General features: G+C 40.0%; 1 protein-coding gene across 1 annotated transcript in view; it reads left to right on the forward strand.

Moving 5' to 3' along the window:
- UNC5D (unc-5 netrin receptor D) overlaps window positions 1-13,412 on the forward strand; it is a 490,550-nt gene that overhangs the window by 292,102 nt on the left and 185,036 nt on the right. The window contains exon 6 of the mRNA XM_018564580.1: window positions 12,623-12,790. Within this exon, the coding sequence (XP_018420082.1) occupies window positions 12,623-12,790 (168 nt within the window). The remainder of the gene's footprint in view (window positions 1-12,622; window positions 12,791-13,412) is intronic.

Genomic DNA, 13,412 nt, shown 5'->3' on the forward strand with positions numbered 1-13,412 from the left:
TTACTTTATTTTTTAATGTAATTATTATTACTTATTATTTTTTACTTTTATTTATGTAATAATTTTTTTATCAATTGTTTTTTTTCACCTAACTTTATTGCTACCACACAGGAGCTAACAAGTTACTGCGTGATAGTATTTGGAGGTGACAGGTTCTCTTTATTGAATCTGTCACCTCCAATACAGGAGTTCTAGCACAGCACTGTAGAGCTCTCCACTCTCACTGTCTACATGAAGCGGCAGGGTTACTTTTAACTGCGTTCAGCTCTCCATTCTGAAGGTGGTGTTCAGCTCTCCATTTTGACGGTGGCGGAGAGGACGGAGTCGGGAAACGGAGGCGGGAGAATGCAGCTTGGAGAGAGGTAAGTGCAGAGGAGGGAGGGGGGCGGTGGGGGGACGGCCCGGCACTCTAATTAGAAGTGTTATCGGGGACATCGCCGAGAACACTTGTAAAGAAACAAGTAATTTATCCTATTCTACATTTAGCTCTGCTTGTGCAAAGCAGGGCTAAATGTAGAAAGTAAATTACCGCCCAGCGCCCGGAACTCTATGTTCCGGGTTTCGTGTGATTCAAACCTGTGCCGCCCCTCTGCTCAGTGCCGCCCCGAGGCATTTCGGGAGTCTCCCGCTCCTGGCTGCCCAGGATAGAAACACTGATTTTTCTTTTTTATTCTGACATGGAGCCGTTTGCTGTCGTCAAAATAAAAAATAAATTAACAAACATTTCACCATAGGAATGCATTGCTAGATTCCTACTGGCTATTTCAATTTGCAACAGCCAATAGCAAACTAGCTATTGCACCTGCCCACTGCTGCTGTCAATCAGCAGAGGGGACCTGCAGTTCTCCATAAGGTCCCCACTAGTGATTGACAGCAGCAGAGGGTGGGTGCAATAGCTAGTTTGTTATTGGCTATTGCAAATTGAAATAGCCAATAGGAATCTAGCAATGCATTCCTTTTTTTTTCTTTTTTTTGACGGCAGCAGAACCGCCAGCCAATAGAAAACAGTTGGGCGGAGCTAGCTGTCACTGCTAGCTCCGCACAATCGTTTTCTATTTTCTTTCTACTTTTTAAACTATTTTTCTGTTCTGCTTGGTCCCACAGAGGGACCGAGCAGAACAGCGGAGCCGAATGCCGCTGAGCGGCAATTGGCTATTCACTCACTGCTGCTCGGCATCTATAAGAATAGACCAAACAGCAGCGTGTAGCCTGCCGGAGGTTCGGCTTAGCCGATCCAGATGTTGGATCGGCTGAGATGGTGACAAAGGTGAATTTATCTGCCACGTACAATTATCACAAATGCAAGAAGACAAATTTCCACTAACCCCCAAAATAAGGCATCACATCTACACTGACCACTAATATTAGAGGGCACCATCATTTTACCTGTTTGCCTTTTTATTCTACTATTATTATGTATTTTAAAATATTTTATAAAACAAATTTGTAAAGGGTTGGTAATCAAATGTTCTGCCCTGGGTGTCAAATACATAAGGTATGCCACATTACAAATTATGTTATTTAAACATTTTCTTCAACTTACTTTAATGAACCATAAGCTGTGGGTATAATTATTTTTAGCAGGGTTTACCCAAAACCCTGAAAATTATTTCAAGGATTCCTCAGGGGGTAAGTGTTTGAGAAAGGCTGCCTTGGATCAAATTTGGGTAAAAATAAATCCAGAGCAGGGTTTCTTCTCCTTTCTGTAACCCAAAGGCTATTCATTGAATCCAATCAAGCAGCACATGTGGTGACTATAATAGCAGCACCTTTTCCAATCCCTATATGCATATAATAATATGATGTTATATGTTACGTAGAGGGGATTTAAATTTAGAAACAGCAGAGATGAGTTAAATTGCTTTATGGTTTAAGGATATGCAAACTGGGATTATGAATTAGGACAAATACTAATGTAACCAGATCTGCAGTCTATCTACAAAACCCATTAGGGAAGAAAATAGCAAACTTATAAAAAGTACTCTTTCATGAATACAATTTGTAGTGCTCCACATCCATTTCACTTGTCTCTATCCTCTTAATGGGACTCATGGAGGTCCCTGCTGTTGCTACTGAGGGAAATGTTTACAGAGCTCACAATTTACTAAGTGCTCTTCACTGGAATTACAAACAAGAAGACACTTATGCACAGAAACAAAGAAGTTTAAGAGCTGAATCATGTTTCTTATGTCTATTCATAAATAAAAATAAATAGAATACAGAAGGCTCAAAGGCCAGGCAAGGCATAAATTAAAAAGTGTATATTCAGTAAAGCTGGATCTGCTCTGTCAGCCCTACAATCTCAGCAAAAATGACAATTAACAAAAATAGTCTGGCGTACAGTAGTCACATCTGAAACATGCAGCCTAATCAACAATCAAATAAACCAGAACCACAAAAAATATGCAAAGCATCATATAACGTATGGTGTGATATATTGCTGTATGCAAAATATCATCAACAAAATCTCAAATCAAGATACATTTTTGGATATTTTGTGTACTTTAATAATTTTCTGGTTTGATTGGTCTTTTTAATGTGAACCTGTGGCCATCTTATGGAATTCATGTATTTATATAATCTTACCAAGCAATAAATGATGAAACAAGCCTTTGTTGACATCCGCAGCTGCAGGCAGTGTGGAGTAATACATCCTCAAAATTCACAATAGAATCAGTAGAAAGTCCTTCTCTCAGCAGCTCATCTTGCTCTCTTCCCCCTGCCAACAGTGACTCGGCAGCCTTCTAGCCTTCTAAACACTAATGACCTCAGTGCTTCTGCAATAAATTTTGAGGATGAATTGCTCCACAGTGCCTGAAGGCTTGTTGTAAAGCTTATTTAATAACAAGCTGTTGAGCTATTAGATTAAAGCATTCTTTTTTATTTAGTTTTCTTCTTATTGTTACATTAGTTTTAGATAACATTCTGAAGCTTTTACATGTGCACTAGTGATTCCTTATAATACCTTGTGTTCTTGGCTTTTTAAGACCCCTTTCTATTATTATTCTACCTATTCCCAGAAAGGCAAATGTAAATATGTAAAATTTGAAATTGCCTACAGGTAAATGTCCTGAAGCAATTTTTTTTTTAAACTGCAGTTGTATTCCTTTTTTGCATGCATGATGTTGACACCTGTAACTAAACCCCAAAGGTACGGTTAACTAAAGTTTAACAAGAATTCAGTAGCTTATACTGTCTATACAAATATGTCTATTTTGTATCCTTGAGTATCAGTTATTGTCTAGTACATCTAGATGAATCTCTATGTTCACAATCTCTGTACTCTGTGATGAAATGGATAAAACAAAGGCCAATTCATGAAAAGCAGAACAGAGAAAACTGGAGAGAAGTGAACTTTCTGAAAATATCAATCAGCCCTTTGTTTAATTTAAAGGATGAAATAAAATGACTTGCTATTGCTCAACAGCTGTAATTATGAACCAGTGTATTTAGGTATTTTGTTTCTTGTGTTCTATTAGGGATATTTTCCTCTACTTCCTTTTCTGTAAGCACAAAAGGAGGAGAGGAAATCTCTCAAAAGTGAGGAGGATCCTCCCTTAGACACTGACACAGGTGTCTGCATTAGAAGATTTATTTTCTATTTATGTTCTGGTAGAAGCTCAAAATTTTGGACAAGGGTCACCAGGACATATAGACAGGGTGAATTTCGCCAGTGAGAATAGAGAAAAAAAATAAAACCTTCCCAGGCATTCTAACCCTCCCCTACTCTATTAAAATAAAGAAAAAAGTGTTAGCTTTAGCTACACTTTGAAGAGAACTAAAGCCAAATCTAGTTTTCTAGCTTTAGTCCTTTTTTGGGTCACAGGAGTACATTTATTAATGTACTCCTGTGACCCAAATTGAGCATCTAGTGGGCTGCTGCGCAGAGATGGACTGCAGTCGGAAAGGATCCAGATACTCGTCTTGGCTGCCTGATTGACAGCTGGCTCTGCCTCTCTTCTTCTCTAGATCCAGAGCCAGCCATGCCCACCTCCTCCCCTGTCTGTCCCTCCAAAGAATGTTGGAGGAACTGAGAGGGGAGGGGGAAATCTCTCCAGGGAGAAGCCATGAGCTGAGGGAATAGTGGTTTGTGATTGCTCAGCTCTCCATCTATACAGCCAGCGTGTGACAGCTGCGGTGTCACATGCTGCGGTGTCACATGCAAAAAGTGCAAGATATTTCTTTCTGTCTGTCTCCAACGAGTTTGTGTATTTAAGAGCAGAACTTGTGAATTATTTATTGTGCATTTGTTTACTTTTACACAAACTTACTGCTTGTCAGTAAAGAAAACTGTGTGTCTTACAAATTCTCCAACTCACACTTGGCAATCACCAATTCTTATCAAACATACAGTAACTATTGTCTTTCTTAAATTATGAATTTTTCATTTTCTCAAAATGTTCTGTTCTAGCTTAGAATTGTAATTTCTTTGCATTATATTTCATTCAATCTTTCAATAACTGAAGTGTGTATGGTAAACAGTAAACCAGTGAAGCCTATTGATATCTGTTCAACACATAAAATATATGTATATAGCCAACACTTTTCTTTTTAGTTTTGAGTAGAGCAGGGAAGAAGAACTCACAAATCCCTTAGTTGCATGTGGGGTTATAACAATACTATAGCAAGCCAGCACTTCTTTGTACATAAAAACACTGTTTATTAATTAACCTTAAAAATTAAAGAATACATATAATAATATATATATGGATCACAAAAATAACTTCCCAATATAAGCCATCCAAACTGTATAAATATTACAATAAATTCACATACCAATATTAACACAAGAATGATTCCAATAAGGAAACCAACCAAACCAAATAGCCATTTTGAGTTTTTTGTGAGTGAGCAGTACTGTAATGGTGTGTAGTCCTTAACGCATTTTGCTAGACCAGCTTCTTCAACTTCAAGAGGAGGGAGGATATTCTGTAATTTAGGTGTAAAAAACAATTATATCATATGTAGCCCTCATCACGTTCTGTGAGGTGGCTACTAGACATTTAGTGATAGCCGGTTAATTGGTGTCTAGCATTGCCTGTACCCACATGGGCGGAGTGTGACTCCGTCATATTGTGGGACAGCCGATGAGAGGCACGGTAGTGCAGGGACGTACGGTCAGGGGAGGCAGGTGAGGACGTATGGTCAGGGGAGGCAAAGCCTCACCTAGAATTATGGAGGAAACAGCTGTCAGCTTCATGTCAGAAGCTGACAGCTTTTTCTCCATTCAGATCGGCATCAAACTGGTTACACAGCAGGGAAAGCCTCCCCGCTGTGTAACCTGTCATGGACAGAGCCACTCAGCAGTGAGGAGCAAGTGAGGGACAGGGAGGCTCCTCCCTGTCTCCTCCCTTCCTCCTATACACTAGATTGGGAAAGGGTTGGGGGTGGGGCTTTGTCCGACGGGGCTTCGTACAACAGGAGGTGTGGTTTCGGCCGTGGGGGGCTTGGCTTCGGATGACGGGGGCGGGGCTGGAGAATGTCTCACACGGACCAAGAGGTACCGCACGTCACTGCTGTAGTGTAGGTACAGTACAGCAGCCAATCACTGAGTTTCTCTATCAACCAGTGGTGCATGCTGGAATAGGGTACATATACTTGTGGGATTTGCCATGTGCTCAGACTAGCCGGGACCAGCCATGGAATAGGGCTGGGTGCTATTCAGCCTGCCCCCCAGGCTAGGCCTGAGGCCTGGGGGTGGGCATGGGCTGGTGTAAGGGAAAGGTTTTCCTGAGGCCTCTAACATGGAGGAGGCCTGTGCTGCTGATAGAGGAAGGGAACCGGGACCAATGCTGTCTCTTGAAGTACACTGGAACTAAGAAGACTTCAGGGGTATGTTCGGTGTATTTCCCGCTTGAGGATCTGTATCCATCCTGTTTACCTGCTGCTTCAGTTGTAATCCGCTGCCTCCCAAGTGGATCCACACTGATATGCCAAACAGGTCTGGTGAGTCTGGAGCTCTTATCAGTTACCTCTGGAAGCTTAGAACCCCTATACCCTCTCTCCCCTGTGAAGATGTTCAATAAATGTTATTCAGCATTTTACTTTTGGAGTGGACATCAGTTTGTGGGCACTAGAAGAAGGGTGGTTAGTGCTACTGGTTGGGCAGCTGAAGAACATACCCTAGACAGACCAGAGACCAACCGGGCATTCAGCGGGTCCTTCGGGGGTGAGCGCTACACATACATATGCATCAAAAATTAATGTTAATGTACGCTTTGTGTGCTTATGTGCTCCAACTAGTCTAAAGTCCAAAAAGTTTAGCCTTGTTGGACCACATAAGCACAATTCAATTTCAAACCTAAATTTTGAATATTAATTTTGTGTTTTTATGTACAAAGAAGTACAAAGGAGTACTGGCTTGCTATAGTATTGTTAAAACCCCAATACAACTAAATGATTTGGGAGTTATTCTTTCATTGAGGGGTGTCATACAATAAGCTGTTTTCTAGAATACTACTTTAGCTAGAGGAGGGAAGAGTTAAATCCCTTGTGAGATTAAAATTTGCTCTATGTATCCCTAAGACACCTCTTGTTCTTGTTATATCTGTAAAACGTTGGATTGCCCATATATTTCTTGCAGGGACAATCGTCATCAGGGCAAATAGAGAGATTTAATCTACCCAACGCAGACATGGATATTAATTAGAACTTTGTCAGGGGTTCTCATCGTTCCCTACTTTATCCAAAACGAGAAACAACATTTTGACATTTTGATAATACTTATACTTTAAAGCATAGAAAATAAATGGTTGTAGAATGATAACATCTGATTATATGCTATCATCAGATAGGAGTTTCTATTACCTTTCACCTAAAGTGCACATCTCTTGAGCTTAGTCATATGTAAAACATTGGACTATCCAAGTTGCAACCAACATTGGTCTGAGCAGCCCAGTCATTGTATGTGCTCTGTGAACAACCTTAACATGCTAGCTTTCAGTCATAAAGACAATAAAAGCATCAGTGGCATCACAGGTTTCTCCGAGAGTATAATGAGCATGCTGTATATTAAATAACCATGCTTCATAAATATATGTGTATCTGGCTAGCAGATGTTTCAGAAACAAATTTTCCAATGTATGTATGACCTTTGTCTCTTGCTCATGTTTTTTTTTTTAATACTGGGATGGCCTGTTTTTCCTTCTCTGGCAATGTTTTGTCTGATTTTTGTCTGACAAGCCAATCTTGGAGGTCTCTACATACTCATACCTTACAGAGACATACAAGCTCCTTCACAATGATTAGTTAAAATTGGAGAACATCCAGTACTTGGGGAGCTACTGGTGCTATAATGGAATGAAGACAAATGGAGAATGTAGTGGCAGAGACTACAATGGCTGTTTAGCTAATTTACTAAACTCATAAATACTAACCTAAACAGCTCAGGGAAATAAAACTGCTGCCAGACTGGCCTTGTCAAAGTCCATAAGTTATGAAAAAAATGACTCAACTAAATAACAAAACAGTGGCATTTTTAAATGAATAATAAAAGAAGAAAACAATCTATAAATCCAGTATAATAAAATGTGCTACAGCCGGACAGGTTCTCTTTTAGGAAGCAAAGAGTACAAGAATCATCACAGTTTGTTTATAGAGACTCCTGTGTGCAAAATATTGAGGTGCTAACCTCGGAATTCCCAGCAGGTCAGGGCTGTCAGTCAGAGTTCACTGTGCTGTAAGCCAACAGCCATCAAGGACCAAATGAAAAGTTCACTGGCTGCAACTATTGATTGTAGCTGAAATATGTGTTTCTTGTAACAGAAATGTCAGGATAGTCGTGTGGAAAAGAGCTGTCAAGGAAATTAGGGAGTGAAAGAATCTCAATGCTGAAACTGACCCTTTAACGCACAGGGAAGGATATTGCTTTAAATTACTGCTCTAGAAGAGACAGCATGAGGCAACTGCTTGTTTTATTGGGAGTTAAAGTCTAGCTTATAAACAGATTGTTCTTTAGGGCCTCTATGAGTCAGAACATTGTACATACATGCAGCCAGCTCTTGTTTATTTTTTTTGTTTTAATTTTCTAATCGTTTGCTATGATTTTGTGCTCTTCTAATGGGTGGGTTTCTGCAGACTTGAAGAACTTAAGGGCTGCAGGGTCAGCTTCTATAGATGTGGCATCCCAGGGTCATTTTATGGTGTGGCACAAGGCACAGAGAAAATAACATTGACTCTCATACATAGTCAAACATTTTAGTAAGCTCTATAGGTTGAACTCAATGGACTTGTGTTTTTTTTCAACCTGACTAATCATTAAACTGTGTAACTAGGTAACTATGTAAGCATGAAATTTGGTTCCGTTCATGCTGGTGCCCTTTTAAACCTGCTAGACACTAAATACGTGCACAGCATAGAAATTTGTTTTGGACTAAACAAATGAAATGGAAAAAAACTTTTTGTTGAAAAACAGAACGTTCATGGCCATATTGGCCCCTGGTGCATTCTGCGCATGTGTGCTGCCATCTTGGAGCTGAGGAGCATGGCGTCACATGACACCAGTGTCGGGTGAAGTCATCCACATGTATGGGTGCCGCCATCTTGGACACAGCAAGATGACGGTGCCCATACAAAACAAATTACTGTATGCCTGAATATATGTTTCACACATTCAGGCTTATAATCATTTGTTATTTCTGATTTGGACGAACCGCTGAATCAATGGAATTTTATGATTCAGCATGTTCCTCCAAATCCGAATGCACTTCTCTACCAGACACTCCATTGCCTATTTGTTCATGACTTCAAAATATAATCCTACCTTTAATTGGGCTGATTTGGTTGAAATGCTATTTAAGGGTGGCTATGCTGCTCTTCCAATGATACAGAGGGTTTGTATTTTTTTCCTTTTTTTTATCATTCAAATTTTATTAAAGTTTTCTGTTTTTCGATCATGGTTCATATACAAAGGCAATGAAAACATTACAACACATCAAAAGACATTCCACAAAAGTGGGAGAGGGAGGATGGGAATGGGGGGAGAGGTGAAGGAGAGGGGAGAGGGGTGGGGGTGGGGTATATTGCAGTATCACAACAAGGTCATAAGTTTACAAGTGGAGAAAGTGTGGACTGAAAATGCGAGCCTCCTAGCATGAGGAGAGTAATAGTCCGGGTTATAATAGAAACATTACATGCGAGGATATCTGGGGATAATAGTGGTGCTGGTATATAGTGTTCTATTTCTAAATTCTGTTTAATTTTATTATTATAGGTCTCAATATACAATCTGCATGAATTCTAATGTGTCCTTAAACCTGAGCCACTTTTGCCATGTCACTTCAAATTTAGCGGAACGGTCGTATAAGGAGTGTGTTAGTTCTTCCATCAGTATGATGTGATCCAAGTGGGGAAACCACTCTTTGATCAAGGGAAGGACTGAGGAGTTCCAATGTTTTGGGATGATGGATTTTGCTGCTTCTAGCATATGGGGAAGCAGGGAGCGTTTATAACAGTGTTTGGGCAAGGTAGAGGAGAGAAGTGGGTAAACAGTAAATTACATTTTTACTGCCAGTGATGTCATCAGAGAAGGGGGACACTGAACTGAGCAGAGACAGAAGGGGGCCAGTGGTTGATGAAGCTGGACAGGGACTGGTGCCGCCATTGACAATGCAAAAATGAAGAGTGGAATTTATTAAAACTGGAGCAGGCAAAGTCTGGAACAGTTGCCCATGGCAACCAATCAGCTTATCTCTTCAGTTTGTTTAGTTAAGATTTGAAAATGAAAGCGGGAAGCTAAATGGTTGCCATGCACAACTGCTCCAGATTTTATCTGCTCCAGTTTTGATAAATTCCCCTCACAGTGATTAAAGGACAGGCATTGGGTGAAGCTGGGCAAGGACAGGTGAACACTCTTTGATTCATGTAGAGCTGATGAAATTGATAACTACAAGTTGGCATTGTGGAGACCAGTTATCCAGCCCATAGAGGCAATAGGTCTGCCTCTAAAGGCTAGAAACAAACACTGTAGAATTAAAAATAAGATGCACATAAGTAAGCCAGTCACTGCTTATAAAAGTTAGCCAGATTTCTGTGTCAATGGCTCCTAAATTGATGTCCGAACTTCAACTGTTAAATCCTCTTTAAAAGAAATATGTCAGCATGAAAAGTAGCAGCCAGAAGAAACCATCTGATCCCACTCAGTAAATGTTACATTTAAATACAAAATTCCCACCGTGTTCAGCCATTTTATCAGCTAGTTGTTATTTGTGCCCAAAATCTTCCTGACTCCATATGTCTATATGCTATAGAGCTGGTGGTCCAAATAAAGTTACAGTGGTCTAATTTATCCATCACTAGATTAATCATGGAACTTACCGAGGTCTCTGCTGTCCACTGAGACGGCTTGATTTCCAATCAGGCATTTGTAGACATTGTGCTTAGCACCTAGTTTTTGGGGCCTATAAAGGACTGGAACATTTGAACAGTGTTTACTTTGCATGAAAGAATACATTCATTGGGTGCATGTTCTTTTTTCTAGAAGGCACATACTCTTGTGATGTGTTCAATAGGATGAAAACACCAAGAACATTTCCACAGGATCCCATAATCAGGCAATTCCTTTTCACATTCAACCTTCTTTCCTTTAGTGATATATGAGGGTGATGCTGTTATATAACCCCCATTTAATTCTCTAAGAGGGACTTTGCTGCTCTACACAACCCATATGCTTCATTTAAAAGATACCATGGAAGGTGAAAGCCATTGACAAGAGTTTGTGGTGTAAGTTAATCTCTCAGCAAAGGTGATTCTCAAACTCATTACCATGGCTACAGCAGCCAGCCAGTAGCAGCAATTCCAAAGCTGTATTCAAAGAACTGCCAGCATGAGTTTGTGCATGGCAAGAGGATAATGCTTCCAAAAGAAAATCAGTTTTTATGGCCTATAGACATGAAACTCATCAGATTTTGTGAACCTTTCTGATAGTTGATTCTAAAAATCAAGTATCAGTTTAGATTTATTTGTCTTTTAAGACTTCTTTCTTACTGTTTAAATTGTACACACAGGAATGAAAATGTAAATGTGAAATTCAAGAATTGGTACAAGTAAATGTCCTGAAGCAACGTACTGAATTATTTCTTATTTAAAACTGCAGTTATATCCCCTTATTGCATATAGGATGTTGCAGATACCTATAACCAATGCCCTTAGGTAAAGTTAGCTACATTTTAACAAGAACTCGGCTCTACCGTTTAGATTGATATGCTTATTGTATTTTCAAGTATCTGATATTGCATCCTCTAGATAAAATAGCACTGCTTAAAAGAAAAAGACTACTTTAATTTTTGCTTTTCTTGTGCGGAGTAACAATAAAATAATTCTATGGGTATGTTTGGAGCCCATGTGCTGAATTAGAGCCATGTTTGACCACATTTTGAGGAATAAGAACCACACGGTTTTCATACTGTATGATTTGACACAATATTATCATGATTCTTTTTTTTCTTGTTATTATGATTATTATTGTTGTTATTATTATTATTATTATTTCATTTAACACTTAAAATACTTTAAACTAACACTTAGAGGGTTATTTACAAAGCTAGCCCAAGGATTAGCCGAAGCTTTGGCTGATCCTTCGGTTGTGGGAGCCTTTCGGTTCAGGCGAACGGAAGGGCTGCTGTACGGGCTGTTCACTAAAGCCCGTACAGCTCCAGAAGGCGGCCAAGCGGGCTCAGCCGAGCCGAAGGCATATGCAAAGTGACAGCCGAAGCGGGGCGAACGGCTTGCCGAAGGTCGGTCGAACGCCTCGCAAATGACAGCTGGGTGGAGCCAGCTGTGATCTCATGACTGCCTCCGCCCAGTTGTAATGACAGATCAGCATCCCCAAATGACCTGGGGACACTGAACTGTCATTAAACAATGACAACTGGCCCAGTTATTATTCATTGGCCAGGACCTTTTACAAGACTCTAGCAGGTGCTGGTCGATAGGAAACAGTTGGGCGGAGCTAGCTGCCAGGGCTAGCTCTGCCCATTTTTTATCTTTTTTTTTAGATTTAAGATTTATGTACATTTAAAAAAATATTTTTTCAACTTTGTTTTTTTTTTAACTTTTTTTAATTGAATTGCTATTCTGCTCGGCACCACAGAGGTACTGAGCAGAATAGCTGAGCCAAATGCCGCTCGCTGGCATTCGGCTATTCATTCACTGCCGTTCGGCTCCTATGATAATAGGGGCCAATAGCAGCGAGTGAGCTGCCAGAGCTTCGGCTCAGCCGATCCAGATGTTGGATTGGCTGAGTCGAAGTCCTTCTGCACTTAGGCTCAACCGAACATGCAGAGCATGCTCGGCTGACCGAAGTGCAGCTGAAGGCAGCCGATGTACAGCTGATTTCAGCCAATGTACGGCTTAAATCAGCCATACTGAGCCATAATCAATAGCCGGCAGCTTAGTGAATAACCCTGTTACAATAATCTAAAACAGGTTATTCAGACTTTTGCATAATTTCAGTTATGACTGATTCTCTTTTCTTAAATCTTAGTTAGATTTAATTGTGTATGTATATCCTGTATTTCATCATTTTAGTTGGGTGCCTCAAAACTACTTTTTTTGTAAGATTTCTGATTAGAATATATATTATATATATAATTTATTAACTGCCATTTTTGTTTTTCTTTCCCAGTGAATGGAGGTTGGTCTTCCTGGTTAGAATGGTCATCGTGCAGTGTAAGCTGTGGTCGTGGAGTGCAGAAACGTTCTAGGACTTGCACCAACCCAACTCCTTTAAATGGTGGAGCTTTCTGTGTTGGTTCCTCAATGCAGAAGGTCAGCTGCTCAGTCCAGTGCCCAGGTAAGTCCTATTTCACTCTCTAGACTATTCAGGTGCAGTTTTATTTTCTTTTACTGCTGATCTTTTTTCTGAAAAGCTCACGGAAGGAAAATGCTTTCAATACTTCAAACCTTGTGATGTGTGCTTATGGAACACACATTGTGGGGACTCAGGCAAGAGAACATCCCTGTAGGAACAATATAAATTGCTCATTGTTAGGGATTAGTTTAGTGGGTAGGTGAAGTTAGTATTTAGGACAGGAATTAAGAGGTTCAAGTTTACCTTTCATAGTTAATGTTATGACTAAGTAGTAGGAGGTTAATTAAGTGTTTGAGGGGAAGACAAGTTTATGGGCTCACTTTTGGAATTAGGTAAGTGTTAGACTGAGGGCTATGTGATAAAAGCTAAGTTAGGTGCTTTGAGGAGGGGCTGGGTATGTTTTAAATGTTTATTTTAGAGTTAGGTTATGGTAAAGGTTAAGTGGTAAAAGCTTGTTTAAGGGTGCGTTTATGAGCAAAAGGGTCATTTTAGGGTTATGTAAGGTGTCAAGGGTTCAAGTAGTGGTAGAGAGTAGTTGATGGACTCTGTGGTGTTTATAGCTAGGTGACCTGAAAACAATTATGGTTTTTACATTTGTGTTAGT

The sequence above is a fragment of the Nanorana parkeri genome, unplaced genomic scaffold (genome assembly GCF_000935625.1).
Source record: "Nanorana parkeri isolate BGI_ZX_2015 unplaced genomic scaffold, ASM93562v1 scaffold762, whole genome shotgun sequence".
In the NCBI taxonomy this organism is placed as follows: domain Eukaryota; kingdom Metazoa; phylum Chordata; class Amphibia; order Anura; family Dicroglossidae; genus Nanorana; species Nanorana parkeri.